The sequence below is a fragment of the Neolamprologus brichardi genome, chromosome 14 (assembly GCF_056152115.1).
Source record: "Neolamprologus brichardi isolate AB-2024 chromosome 14, ASM5615211v1, whole genome shotgun sequence".
In the NCBI taxonomy this organism is placed as follows: Eukaryota; Metazoa; Chordata; class Actinopteri; order Cichliformes; family Cichlidae; genus Neolamprologus; species Neolamprologus brichardi.
Window position 1 is genome coordinate 13,391,179 of NC_142117.1, and position 14,076 is coordinate 13,405,254.

General features: G+C 44.0%; 2 protein-coding genes across 7 annotated transcripts in view; both read left to right on the plus strand.

Annotated features, from left to right (window-relative positions):
• Positions 1–8,832, plus strand: part of trip12 (thyroid hormone receptor interactor 12) — a 28,372-nt gene extending 19,540 nt beyond the window's left edge. For all 6 annotated transcript variants that reach the window (XM_087850859.1, XM_087850862.1, XM_087850858.1 and 3 more), the window contains 20 exons: positions 986–1,160; positions 1,282–1,423; positions 1,615–1,806; positions 1,998–2,149; positions 2,248–2,405; positions 2,563–2,636; positions 2,745–2,944; positions 3,576–3,703; positions 3,964–4,115; positions 4,306–4,448; positions 4,559–4,715; positions 4,835–4,933; positions 5,019–5,133; positions 5,422–5,576; positions 5,689–5,853; positions 6,070–6,234; positions 6,328–6,441; positions 6,681–6,775; positions 7,050–7,153; positions 7,283–8,832. In XM_087850859.1, the coding sequence (XP_087706985.1) occupies positions 986–1,160; positions 1,282–1,423; positions 1,615–1,806; positions 1,998–2,149; positions 2,248–2,405; positions 2,563–2,636; positions 2,745–2,944; positions 3,576–3,703; positions 3,964–4,115; positions 4,306–4,448; positions 4,559–4,715; positions 4,835–4,933; positions 5,019–5,133; positions 5,422–5,576; positions 5,689–5,853; positions 6,070–6,234; positions 6,328–6,441; positions 6,681–6,775; positions 7,050–7,153; positions 7,283–7,479 (2,882 nt within the window). In that variant the 3' untranslated portion in view covers positions 7,480–8,832. The remainder of the gene's footprint in view (positions 1–985; positions 1,161–1,281; positions 1,424–1,614; positions 1,807–1,997; positions 2,150–2,247; positions 2,406–2,562; positions 2,637–2,744; positions 2,945–3,575; positions 3,704–3,963; positions 4,116–4,305; positions 4,449–4,558; positions 4,716–4,834; positions 4,934–5,018; positions 5,134–5,421; positions 5,577–5,688; positions 5,854–6,069; positions 6,235–6,327; positions 6,442–6,680; positions 6,776–7,049; positions 7,154–7,282) is intronic.
• Positions 8,833–12,005: 3,173 nt separating this feature from the next.
• dner (delta/notch-like EGF repeat containing) overlaps positions 12,006–14,076 on the plus strand; it is a 76,683-nt gene continuing 74,612 nt past the window's right edge. Inside the window, exon 1 of the mRNA XM_087850864.1 lies at positions 12,006–12,621. Within this exon, the coding sequence (XP_087706990.1) occupies positions 12,277–12,621 (345 nt within the window). The 5' untranslated portion in view covers positions 12,006–12,276. The remainder of the gene's footprint in view (positions 12,622–14,076) is intronic.

Consider the following 14,076-nt stretch of genomic DNA (forward strand, 5'->3'; position numbering starts at 1 on the left):
ATATAGTATGAATAGCCATGAGGGAGGTTTTTTATCAGTAGGAAAAGTTGTAAAACTTTTGAAAATAAAGTCAAGTCTAGAACTTCTGCTTGTGCTTGCTTGTGGTGAGCAGCAGATCAAAGAAGTTAAGAATTAAAAAACTTCCTTGGCTGTGAGACTCATTTAAACACTGAGCCATGGCTCTGTGCCACATGCAGACATTTCTACATCTCATCCATTCAAAGACACTTTATATAATTTATTTTATGTAATTAACACTGAACTGTAAATGTAATACTTTTTAAGGAAGCAAAGTTTTTTTCGTTCCATGTTTTCAAAAAGCCTTATTTTTATGGATTTTTCTTCTGCAAATGAGGTTTAAGGCCTGGAGAGTTGAAACCTTTTGTCCTCCACAATGGAAAATGGCAGAAAATAAAAGCGTGTATCACTTTATCCAGCGCCTAATGTCCTGCAGCCTGTGCTCGTTTCTTCATTTCCTGACACGCTGGCATTTAAATTGGGCTCCCCTGTCTCTCTGTGTACCTGGTCTGTACCACTACACTTGCTGTCTTGGAACATCTACCTCCCTTCCTCCTTTTCACACAATGGGATGATCCCAGTCTGTCTTTGCATTTGATTGGCTGGATTGCCCATCAAAATAAAGTCCCACCCCCTGCCTGCATGGATTCTCAGCAGGGCTGAAGTTTCGGCTCCTACGTACAAACGGACCATTAATAACTGACACATGAAATTATCTAGCGGGTCGGATATAATTGTAGGGCTGTACGTTTGACATCCCTGTGTTTAAGTAATACCTGCCAGCTAATATTTACAGTGTTGATCAGAACCTGTTGGTGTACAGTAACTTGTGGTACACTGAATTGTTTAGTCATAATTTTTTTTGTATTAAAAAAAAAACCCAAAACCAACCCCAAATGATCTAAATCTATAATAATCAAATATTTTTTATGTTATTAGTTGATAATTCTCCTGTTCTTCCTTTCAGCTAAGAGCCCTACCAGTACTCAGTCACCCAAATCATCCTTCTTGGCCAGTCTCAATCCCAAGACATGGGGCAAGCTGGGTGCTCAGACCAACAATGCCAACTCTGAGCCCTCGCGCACAGCAGGAGTGAGTGGCCTCGCAAGGGCCCCTCCCAAGGACTCAATTTCAAATAACCGGTACGGTTGTGAGTTAACGAAGACAGCTTAGCATTGTCTTTACTCCTATATTATCCAAATCTCCCGTCGTGGGCTGAACCATCGTCCTTAACAAGTGAATTATTTATTTTGTCATTTGTAGAGACAAAATTAAGGCCTGGATCAAAGACCAAGCGACTAAGTTTGTGGAGCGCTACTTCAACTCTGAAAATGTGGATGGTAGCAACCCTGCACTGAATGTCCTCCAGAGACTTTGCACAGCCACCGAGCAACTCAACCTCCAGGTAAAACATGAGCGCTACCTCGAAAAAGAAGTTATTGAACAGCTAGCAACACCTTGTACAGGGTTTGTTTGTTTGAGGTTTTAAAGTTATAAGATGTATTCCAAGAAGAAGATGGTAGTTGTACTTGTTGAGTAACTATCAGTAGTTACACCCCATACCTGAAATATTTTATCATCTGATGCATTTCACAGGTGGACGGTGGTATGGAGTGCTTAGTGGAGATCTCCAGTATTGTGTCAGAATCTGATGTGTCGTCTTTTGAGATCCAGCACAGTGGGCTGGTGAAGCAGCTGTTGGTCTACCTGACCGCCAACACAGACAGAGAATTGCTGAGTCGTGATGTGCGGCTCAAAAGGTTCCTCCATGTGTTCGGTGGCTGTCCGGTGAGAGACTAAAACCTATATTATTGTTAAATTATCTTATTCTGCTCAAGTCTGAAAGTTCTGCAGTGATCTGTTTTTACAATCAACAGTTTCCTCTAATAAATGCGTTTTACAGGAAGATGGTGGAAGCATGTTTACTGGGTTTGTTTCTAACTTCTTTTTTTTTTTTAAATTCCCTCATTTTGTCTCAGCCTCCAGGAATGGAGCCCATAGGTCGCCTGGATCTAGCTGAGAATGCACCTTACTTGGCCATGGTGCACAAGATGAACAGCTGTCTGAGCCAAATGGAGCAATTTCCTGTCAAGGTGCACGATTTCCCCAGTGGCAACGGCAATGGCAGCAGGTCTGTGGCTTCACATACATTTTGTTTCCAGCTGTTTGTGCACATTTTGGTGTGGTGTACTCGTTTTAATTGATATGAATCTCTCACTCTCTCCTCAGGGGATCTCAGGCACTCAAGTTCTTCAACACACATCAGCTTAAGTGTCAGCTGCAGAGACACCCAGATTGCACTAATGTTAAACAGTGGAAAGGGGGACCTGTAAAGATCGACCCTCTGGCTCTGGTGCAAGCCATTGAGCGGTATCTTGTCGTCAGAGGTGAGAGACATTTGCAGAATGTTTACGTCAACTTGTGCTTCAACCCCACTGCAGGGCCGTTTGCATTGTCCAAGAGACCAAACTTTTTTCAGCTGTTAGCCATTTTTCAGAACTCGCTGTTAGGTTGCATTGTAAATTTAAAATCTCGTCTCTACAGGATACGGCCGAATCAGGGAAGAAGACGAAGACAGTGATGATGATGGCTCAGATGATGAAATAGACGAATCACTGGTATGCGATTCCATTCATGCCAAATAATGGTTGTGCGTGTGCTTCTATATAATCCTCTGTAGATATGCATCTTTTTAATCCCTCCTATGTGATTTCTTGATTACTCAGGCGGCTCAGTTTTTGAATTCAGGCAGCGTACGTCACAGACTGCAGTTCTACATTGGTGACCACCTGCTACCGTACAACATGACGGTGTACCAGGCTGTGCGGCAGTACAGTCTGCAGGCAGAAGAAGAACGGGAGTCAACAGATGATGAGGCAAACCCACTTGGCCGAGCTGGCATCTGGACCAAAACGCACACAATATGGTATAAATAACCACTTTTTATACCAACTTAATATCTCATGACAATCAAGATTCAAAGTCTCTTAAAGGGTTTGGGGGGTGACCATGGCTCAGGGGGTTGAGAAGCGCATCTGTAACTGGAACGTCGCTGGTTCAATCCCCGGGCTCTCTGTCCTGGTCGTTGTGTCCTTGGGCAAGACACTTTACTCTACCGCCTACTGGTGTTGGCCAGAGGAGCCGATGGCGCGATATGGCAGCCTCGCTTCTGTCAGTCTGCCCCAGGCCAGCTGTGGCTACAACCGTAGCTTGCCTCCACCAGTGTGTGAATGTGAGAGTGAATGAATAGTGGCATTGTAAAGCACTTTGGGTGCCTTGAAAAGCGCTTGTTGTTTTAAATATTGGAGTATATTGCTTTAGTTGCTCTAGGATCTTCTAGGTCAGAGTAACAGGGAAAAGGCATGAAACAGCCACTTAAAACCATTGAAGATCCTTTACAGAGACTTGCAACACACCAGGATGCCCCGCTTTTCAAAGACGTATTCTTCTCTATTATTCAATATGTGGCCTTTTAGAAGTAAAACTGGGACTGTACATGTTTTTGTTTTGTTTTTCTTAAAGCATGGAGACCATTTTCTCTTTTATCCTGTAAACAGGTATAAGCCTGTGAGGGAGGACGAGGATGGAAGCAAAGATGCTGTGGGTGGCAAGAGAGGCCGAGCCCAGACTGCTCCCACCAAAACCTCACCCCGCAACGCCAAGAAGCAGGATGAGCTGTGGCATGGTGAGAATTTTGGATATCTCAGGAGTAAGGCTTTGTTCGTTTTACATTAAAACTTCACCTGCTGGCTATGAAATACTTGATGTCACTGACATTGAAATGTCAAGCAGGCCACACACTTGTACATCTGATGTTTGATGTCACCTTTGCAAAGTTTAACTGTGAAATCAAAAAGCGAGTGAGCGGATCGGTGGCCTTATTGTTCAGTTTCTACTGAATCTAAATGTGTATGTTTTGATTAAAACTATTCCCATTGCTTCCAGATGGTGTATGTCCCAGCGTCATCAATCCCTTAGAGACATACCTCACTTCGGAGCCACCAGAGACCATAACTTTTGATGACCCTTCTTTAGAGGTCATCCTGCTGCTGAGGGTCCTGCACTCCATCAGTAGATACTGGTTCTACCTGTATGATGTAAGTCTCCTTTGGACAGGATTCTGACAGTGAGGAAGTTAGTGTGTGTTTGTTTCTGATAGTTTTGAACACCAAATATCGTCCTTCGGAAAAAATTTTCACAGGCCTTTACACAATTAGGATTGTTCATTGTGTTGTGACATAAAATATTCCAGTAACATTGACTTTAATATTTTATTTTGTTGTACAGAACGCTGCGTGTAAGGAAATTATCTCTACCAATGAGTTCATTAACAGTAAACTGACAGCCAAAGCCAATCGTCAGCTGCAAGACCCTCTGGTCATCATGACTGGGAACATCCCCACGTGGCTCATTGAGCTTGGAAAGTCCTGGTAAGTTTCACAAGAATAGTCTGTGATCTGTTTTACAACGCCAAGATTACATTTGTTGGGGTTGTTGCCTGGCTGTAGTAACACACATTTCTCTCTCTTTTCCTCTGCAGCCCCTTCTTCTTCCCCTTTGACACTCGGCAGATGTTATTCTATGTAACCGCCTTTGACCGTGACAGAGCAATGCAGCGCTTGTTGGACACAAACCCTGAGATCAACCAGTCAGATTCTCAGGACAGCAGAGTTGCACCACGTCTCGACAGGAAAAAGGTGCAGTGTGTTACTTCGAAGCATTGTGATGTACTTTTTCTATCTTGGAATCCACATCTTGTGTCGTGTGACCTGCTAAATGTGATCATGTGATTCCTTCTATTATGCTGTGTTTGCAGAGGACAATAAACCGCGACGAGCTCCTAAAACAGGCAGAGTCTGTGATGCAGGATCTCGGCAGCTCCAGGGCAATGCTCGAGATTCAGTATGAGAATGAGGTATTTAAGTTTCTCGTATCTGAATGCTCAAACTCTGAAAGAAAATAGGAGGAACGTTTGGACTTTGTTTTCCCTCTCATTTCAGGTGGGCACAGGTCTCGGTCCCACTCAGGAGTTCTACGCTCTGGTGTCTCAGGAGCTTCAGCGCGCCGATCTTGGTCTTTGGAGAGGCGAAGAGGTTACTCTGGCCAATCCTAAAGGTACCAGCTTATATCCTGCAACTGTGAACAGACGTGCGGGAAATGATGAAAAGTGTTGTTAAATGACGCGAGTCTGTTAATACAAAACTCATTATCGAGGTAGTCTTCATCTCATTAGTCAGGCGTTAATGAAAGTGCTTAAGTTTGGTTTTTGAAGGATGTCGTTATTTAGGGGCCACTGATTTTAATTGATCAGTTTTCCCAAGAAGACATGTCTGGAATTCATATTCATATTTAATGTTACAGTATCTTGTATTAACTTTCAGTGACCGCCTTCTTGTTTTGCAGGAAACCAAGAGGGAACAAAGTACATGTTCAGCTCCAGAGGACTGTTTGCCGTTCCCTTCGGCAGGACGACCAAACCAGCGCACATAGCCAAAATCAAAATGAAGTTCCGTTTCTTAGGAAAGCTAATGGCTAAAGCCATAATGGACTTCAGACTGGTAACGGCCTCCATTTTCATCTCTTACACACCGTTTAGCATGCGGAGGCTGTAAACATTTACATGTTAAAACAAACTTTCTGACCTGATCCTGTCCTCCTCCTCGTCTTTAGCTGGATCTGCCCTTGGGGCTGCCATTTTATAAGTGGATGCTACGGCATGAGATGTCTATAAGCTCCCACGACCTGGTGAACATTGATCCCGGTGTTGCCAAGTCAATCCAGCACTTGGAGGATATTATCCGCCAAAAGAAGAGGCTGGAGCAAGACCGATCACAGGTAGAGCGCAGAGAGCTTGTGTTTAATGAAATTAGCCCAGAGTATTGTTCTGTGGAACGATGCCTCTAAACTTACTTTGAGATACTGCTGTTGGTAGTGCTCCCCCTTCTTTGTACATATATTGGTGTCTCTTACCTTTAGGTCATACTTTATACCCAGAGCAGTTCTCCCTCACTTTTCTCTGCTAACCTGTTTGTCCTCGTTCGTTTCCATCAGACGAGGGAGACGCTACAGCAGGCTCTCGAGAGCCTGAACATGAATGGCTGCTCAGTGGAGGACCTGGGTTTGGACTTCACCCTTCCAGGATTCCCAAATATTGAGCTGAAAAAGGGCGGCAAAGATGTCCCAGTCACAATCTACAACCTGGAGGAGTACCTCAGGGTATTTGAGTTTTTCTAACAACCCACGCTTTTATCAATCCCCCCAACCCCCCCGTGTCCCCACTGTTCTTAATGTTTTGCTTTGTCCCTGTAGTTGGTGGTGTACTGGACTCTAAATGAAGGAGTGTCCAGACAATTTGAATCGTTTAGGGAAGGGTTTGAGTCGGTCTTCCCCTTACATCACCTGCAGTATTTCTACCCAGAGGAGGTAAGAAACTTTGTTTTGTTTACTGCCTGGTAGTCATTTTAAATCTATCTGTAATGATGAAATTCAGCAGTTTTCAACAGTGTGTCAGCATTGCTTACAGCAGCACTCGGTGTGTTTTTAGGAATGCAGGGTAGACAAAAATGGGTCAAATATAGACATGAGTTGTTTACACTTTTGGTAAAGTAAATCCTGTGCTCATAGTTTGGATTTTCTCCTTCCATTCTCACTTTAACATTTAGCTTGACCAGTTGCTGTGTGGCAGTAAATCAGAGACGTGGGATGTCAAGACGCTGATGGAGTGTTGTCGACCGGATCACGGATACACACATGACAGGTGAGACCGTCTGTGGCTCTTAAGTTTTAGATCGTTGTAAATCTCAGCATTCTTCAGTATTTATGCGAAGAATTTGGCTGACGGTGGCAAAGCATGATCAATTCCACATTCCTGGCTCTTACTGGAAATATCGTGACTCTCGTTTCTAGTAAACAGAACCCACAGTGCAGTCAGCTGGTTGCACCAGTTTTACCATCATTGCAAAGCAGAGGAGTATTTTTGATCATTTTACTAACACAGTAACGTTTCTCAACCATTTCATCCCGTTTTGCAGCCGTGCAGTTCGGTTCCTGTTTGAGGTGTTGAGCAGCTTCGATGCCGAGCAGCAAAGACTGTTTCTGCAGTTTGTCACAGGAAGCCCAAGACTGCCCGTCGGAGGTGAGGCGCATCATACACACACGCACACCATTTAATGAGCCTGACATGTGACTCTTAATCAAATAAACTCGGATGTGTTTGTACTGCAAGTCTGCCTCGCGCTCACCCGCTGTTGCCCTTGCACGCCAGGTTTCCGGAGCCTGAACCCACCTCTGACGATTGTGAGGAAGACGTTTGAGTCGACGGAGAATCCAGACGACTTCCTCCCCTCAGTCATGACATGCGTCAACTACCTGAAGCTGCCTGACTACTCCAGCATAGAGATCATGCGAGAGAAACTGTTGATTGCGGCTCGCGAGGGCCAGCAGTCTTTCCACCTTTCCTGATCTCGCCACATCTCAACATTCAAATGCCTTCTACAGCAACCGATGAAATCATGACTTCCTTCTTAGTTTTTTTGTAATCACACACATTAAGGCTACATGTACAGCCTTCTTGTTAGAGAAAGCAGCTTGCAGAAAAATTAAGACTCTAAATATATATTTGCTGCCCCTGTCTCTCAAAAAAAGGAGGGAAAAAAAAAGAAAAATGGAAGGGTGTTCCATGACGCAGAACTTAAAATATAAAGAGAGTAAAATCTTATATCAGTAGTTGAGTAATGTTAAAAAAGATGAAAACATCTGGGTGACATTTTAAATTGCTATGTGATATTTAAACAAGACAAAAAAGAAAAAAAAAGGGATGTCTCCTCTCCAGAGTGGTGGACAGCATCACTGGGTGACGGGGGAGGAAGGGGAGCGGGGAGGGCGGGTTCCATTGAGCAAGCTAGGTTTACTTTAGCTCCAAAGATCATTTGTACAGACAAATTTGCAGACTTTGCTCATTCTACACATTTGATAGAATAGCTCTTTGTTTTCACGTCTCCCCCTCAGTTCGACTGTTCGCATTCTGTTCTGTATTATATTCGCCCCCAGTTCGTGTGTTGCATTATTGTTATTATTATTTTTTATTTTGATTTGGTTCGGCTTCCCCCTCCCCCCAGTGTGTCTTTGCTTCAAGTTGTGGAAATGAAAGTTGCAGTTGGTTGAATGCGGGTAGTGATGAGCTCATATTATCTTTTTTTTTTTTTTTTCTCCTCTCGCTCTCTCTCCCTCTGCTCCTTCTGAGATTGTGTTCTGGCCTCATTTCCGAGAGCTTCAGCTCAAATGAAGAGTTGTAACTAATGTGTTGACCAGGTAAATTTTTTTTGCTCTTATTTTAATAGAGTTGGCGTCTTTCTGTTGGATCCTACCGGACGCGTAGGGTTATCTTGGTAGACCAAGCTCTGAGCAACCCTCAACACATAATGTAGCTGGGCACAAAGTTTGGCTGGTCTCATTTTTATCGTTTCATAGCCAGATTAGCATTTCAAGTTCATTTTCTGGAATAAAATATATATGCAGTTTCACACCCCGTTTGAAGTGGGAATGTCTGCTTTACCTCTTTTTTTTTTTCTCTTTTTTTTAATTTTCTATATTGTCTTTATTTCTTGCTGTAGTTTTTTTTTTTTTTTTTTTTCTTTGCACTGCTGGCTTGGAACAAACTGTGGTGTGCACCTGCAGTCTGTTGCCAGGGGAGGGCGCCACTGTATGCTCTCCTGGCCCCAACGTTCATGTGCTGGTTTCTAAGATCTGCAATAATTTACTGCATCAGGTTCATGTTTTTACCTGAACATAAATAAAGTAACTGTTTGACTCATATTACCGTTTGACTAATGCTCTTTGCCATTGCTTTGGCATGTTGGAACCAGCTGGGTTATTTCATAGTTCTTGAACAGTTTTCAGAGGTTCCCCCAAAGCTCGAAATGTTTTTCAACACCTGTCATTCTGGATCACAGGACTCCACGGTGTCCTGGTGGAAATGATTTGCTGTGGAGACGGTAACCATTTACAGGCCGCCCGTTGGGCATGGTTTGACAACAAAAGAGCTTAGCTTTAGATTTAACATTGCATAAGATGTGTGTTTGGAACACAAAGCCATTTTCCATTTTGGACCTCTGTTTGTAGAAAATGGTTTCATTGATTAAAAATGTAAAAACAAAACATGTTGGTTTCATCTGACGAACATCTCCATGGACTGATGTTTAAACGTCAACCTCGCTTCACGAGCTCTGTCTGCAGCAATGCCAGTGTTCAGAGCCACTCGGTGCAGTGTGAGGTGAAAATATTCACTTCACACTGCACCAAGTGGCACCAGTGGACATTCATTATGGAAATGGGGAAGGTTGAGGCCAGGATGACATAGACAGCAGAAAGGTTTTGTATTGATCACAATGAGCATGCTGCAACAACCTGCAGCTGTTTTAAATGACTGAGGGCATCAATCTTATATTATGGACAAGGTCAAGGACTGTTACAACTTTTGATTTCACGGCATAGGAAACGGATGTGTGCTTTAATATTTCTCCTGAATTACACTTTCCATGTTATTAGTTTTGCTGACTAAAAAATATTTATATTTGTAATAAATAAAAGAGATCTGCTCAAATTTAAAGGTAACCCTGACACTTAGGATATTTGTCTCTTTCAAAGCCTGACTTGAGTTGCCAGTATAGTTGCAGGGGTGGGCAATTCCAGGCCCCAAGGGCCGGTGTCCTGCAGGTCTTAGATCTCACCTTGGGTCAACACACCTGAATCACATGATTAGTTCCTTACCAGGCCTCTGGAGAACTTCAGGACATGTTGAGGAGCTAATTTAGCCATTTAAATCAGCTGTGTTGGTTCAAGGACACATCTAAAACCTGCAGGGACACCGGCCCTCGAGGCCTGGAGTTGCCCACCCCTGGTAAGGTCTAGAGTTTGAGTACATGGTATCGATCTCTTGTTCCTCATACTAAAGTTTTGGATGTACAGTGCATCAATACTTCATTTGTTCCATATTCTGTCATGTTAGAGTCTTATTCCAAAATAGATGAAACTTGTTTTTCACTTCAAACTTTGACACTTGAGCCCGTAATAACAAAGTAGAAATAAGTTTGCTTAACATTCTTGCAAATTTATAAAAAAATATAACATGTACATAAGTATTCACAGCCTTTGTCATGACACTCAAAATGGATCTCTGGAGCATCCCCATAAGAGCACAAGAGGACCAATGAATTGTGTGTAAACCTCAGAGACAGGATTGTACCGAGGCACAGATCTGGGGAATAGTACAGAAAAGTTTTTGCACCACTGAAGGTGCCGATAAGCACGGTGGCAACATCATCCATAAATTAAAGTTTATGTAACCACCAGGATTCTTCAAACAGAAGCCGCCACATGGCAGCCTGCAGGGAGTTTACCGAAAGGTACCTGAAGGACTCTCAGACCATTAGAAACAAAAACTCTTTAGCCTGAATGCCAAGTGTCAGGTCTGGAGGAAACCAGGCACCAATCGTCACCTGACCATTACCATCCCTACAGTGTGGCATGGTGATGGCAGAGAAACTGAGAGACTAGACTGGGTCGAGGGACGGATGAATGCAATATTATACAGAGACATCCTTGACGATAACTTGCTCCAGAGTGCTCTCGACCTCTGGACTGGGGCAAACGTTCATATTCTAACAGCACACTGACTCTAAGCACGCAGCGTCCAGCCTGTAGATTATTGCCATCTTGTGGTCGCAGTCAGCTATTGTCTCTGAAGACTGCAGTCTCTTATTTTAGTCTCATAAGAGACTGCAGCTCCCCATGTCCTGTAAACCTTGACTGGACCTGAGCAAATTGAGAGGTATTCGGGACACTGAATTGAATTGAAGACCGCCTCGCTTCCACGTGATTGATGACCTCGGTAAACTTTTCCTTTTTTCGAGTTTACATTTGAAGTCTTATTTTTAAAGCAGGTGCTTCAGATTCTGCGATTTATAATTTAATTTAAAGTGAAACGAATGGTCCCAGTGAGACCCGCCGATGTCTGTCTTCAAAGAGATGGAAACAGCTGGACTGTGATGTCATTGAGGTGCTGTCCGTTTTTTATTTACAGTCTATGTCCTGACCCTAACTATAGCTCGCTCAGGTGCGGTCACGTGGGTAATCTTTTCGTTATGTCCACAGCTGTCAGGTTGTCATACTTCCTGTAATCAATATATTGGCTTTGACATCGACTGCTACATGAACGTGATCAACTGTAATCGCCTACTGCAGGATTTTGAACAACAAAGAACTGCATCGTATTAAAAACCATGTCTGCTCAAAGGAAAATCTACCCCAAAAGAGAACTGATGGCAACATTTTAAACACATTTCTTGGCATAATTCACTGATGCTCTTAAAGCTAAAAAAGCAAGGGATTTGAATTCATTTTAAAACAGCTCGAAACATGTCTGTGCTGTTGTGATTTGGGAGGCCTAAGTAACCCTTGCTTTCAGTTTTATCTATGCACACTTTTTTGTTACAGAACTTTATGGATTAAGTTTTCGGAGCATGCCAGCCAAACTCGATCAGCATGATTTTGCAGTATTCAAGCCCAGAGTGCATTATCTCCCTTATGGTAATGCCGCCTGTTATCACTCGAAAGCAGCCAATCTTTTGGCAAAGCTGATGAGAGTTTTCTCACCAACCCCTCCTTCTCTGCTTTCCCTGTATAATGGCCTCCTCCCTGCCTCCTTGGAGGCCAAACTCCAAGAAGAGGATATGGATGATGAGACTCTAAATGAGGAAGGTGCAGTGCTCCTCTTCACTGTTTCTCTGCACAGTGAAGGCAAGCCAGGAGAGAGAGTGTGCATGAAGTTGGTGATGAGGAGGAGGAGGAGGAGGGGGTAGCGGAGGATGGTGTGTGTGTTTGTGTGTGTGAGAGAGAGAGTGTCGTCAGCAATCATCGTCACTGTGACTCGGAGGCAGAAAAAAGCAGAGAGCCCTCCCCTTCTCCTCTCGCATCCCTACTTTCTCTCCATCAGCCAGTCTCCTCTCAGTCATTCTACCCGCGCACAGCTGAGCCTCAGCATCCAACCAGCCTGCCTCCTCCTCCGCCCCTCTCTCGCTCTCTCCTCCTTTCACACACACACACACATTTGTCATACACCTCTCAGTTGCTGCTGAGCCCGGTCAACAGGAGCAGCAGCTCTGAGCAAAGACGCAAAAGAAACACACAACCTTTTCCCCCGCACCCCCAACCCCCCCACAAACAAAGAAAAGAAAAGAAAACCAGACTAAGAGGATCAGGATGAGGATGAGTGTGTTCAGTGTGCCGGCAGTTCCTTGCTGCCGTCCCACAAAGAACGCAGGGAGCTTCACGTCCCCCCTGCTTCTCACCGTCCTGCTCCTGACCAGCGGCAGCAACAGCAGCAGCATCGGGGCCGTCCCCTCTCCGTTCCAGCTGGCCCCGGACACCCCGGCACCGGCCGAGCCCACCCCGACCCAGGCGACACCTCGTCCGGACCCCTGCGAAGGCAGACCCTGCCTCAACGGGGGATTCTGCTTGGCCCTCCTCCCCTCGGCAGGCAGGCCAGAGGACATCTGGGAGTACGCGTGTACGTGTAACCAGGGCTTCACTGGACGCAACTGTGAGGTATTTAATTTTTGAACCTTTTGCTACCTGTGTTGTCACACGATGGACTGTGAGCAGTCCCTGTAAGCGATGCTTTTGCTGGAGAAGATTTCACATACTTAGTGAGCAGGAAGTGGAGGTCAGGAGTAGCCGGTGCAAGTTTGGCAATTTTGTCGGTCATGTGGAGAAAATTGGCACCAGTTGTGTCACTTTCTGTAAAAGCACGGTGGGAAAATGTAGTTTAGTTTGGTTTAGTGCGCATTTATGTTATTATCACAGAGACCCATAATTGTTTTCGGTTGTGGGAACTTTCACTGCTATTTTAGGATCATAATCGAGGCTTCACCAAAGATGACGTCAATGACAAACCTGCATCATGTGTCCGTGTTATTTCTACGTGCGCCTTTACACTAGATTAGGCTGAGGGTACACTGCGTTGTAGTGCTCCCCGCCGTTTACCAACGGTGATTTAATCAAAGCATGTGCTATCGCCGAGACATGGAGACGAGTGCTGCGTTGCTGTGGCAACAGGAGGGAAGAGCGGCAGCAGTGCGATGCAAGCGAAAACTATAAATGTGTGTATTTTTATCTGTACCATATATAAAGCGTATATAAGTAGTTTATTATATGTTATAAAACATTATTTTGATGTTATTTATGTGAACTGCAAAGTTACAGTTAACATTTATCTGCTGCACACTAGTGAGCACGTTCACTGGGGTGTAAACTCAAGTATGGATGAATTTATTAACACCAGGGATGCAGAGCCACACTGAATTCATTAACTACATCTGGATGGTGATGAATAAGAGAAGTGCTGTTTTTTTTTTTTCACATATTCCTGAAGATGCTCACGTCTGTCTTTTAAACCAGCACAGAGCTTTTATTAAGGTAAACTGAGAGCCCACTGGAGAAAGTGTCAGGAGCAAGGTTTTGTTAACATGGCATATTTAAAGAGTTGTTTTACTCCACTGGAATACAGTTTTGATGAGTGACAAGCTGTTCGCTAGCAGACTTTAACAGAAGCAGATGCTCCTGCCTGAGCCTGGTCTGCTGAAGGTTTCTTCCTGTTTAAAGGGAGTTTTTCCTTCCTACTGTCGCCAAATGCTTGCTCATAGTGTTTCTGTATTATTGTAGGGTCTTTACCTTACAATATAAAGTGTTTTGTGGCGACTGTTGTTATGTTTGGGGCTGTAAAAGTAAAACTGAATTGAATTTAAATGAACAGGACAGAAATTTTCCTCTATTTTGCTTTTCCTTGACGTTAACCTACACTTCAGCTCCACCTGTGTACTCCTGACTAAGCCCTCGTTCTTTTATTCAGTTTGGCACATTTCTGATTTTCGCAAAAATCACATCTGCTGCTGGATTACACGAGCTTCATTTCGAAGCTTAAAATGAGCGAACTGTAGCTGAGCATCTGCAGCATTAGGCTCAATAGGCAGCCAGGCTTCTGAGTCATGCTGGGGTGAAAGA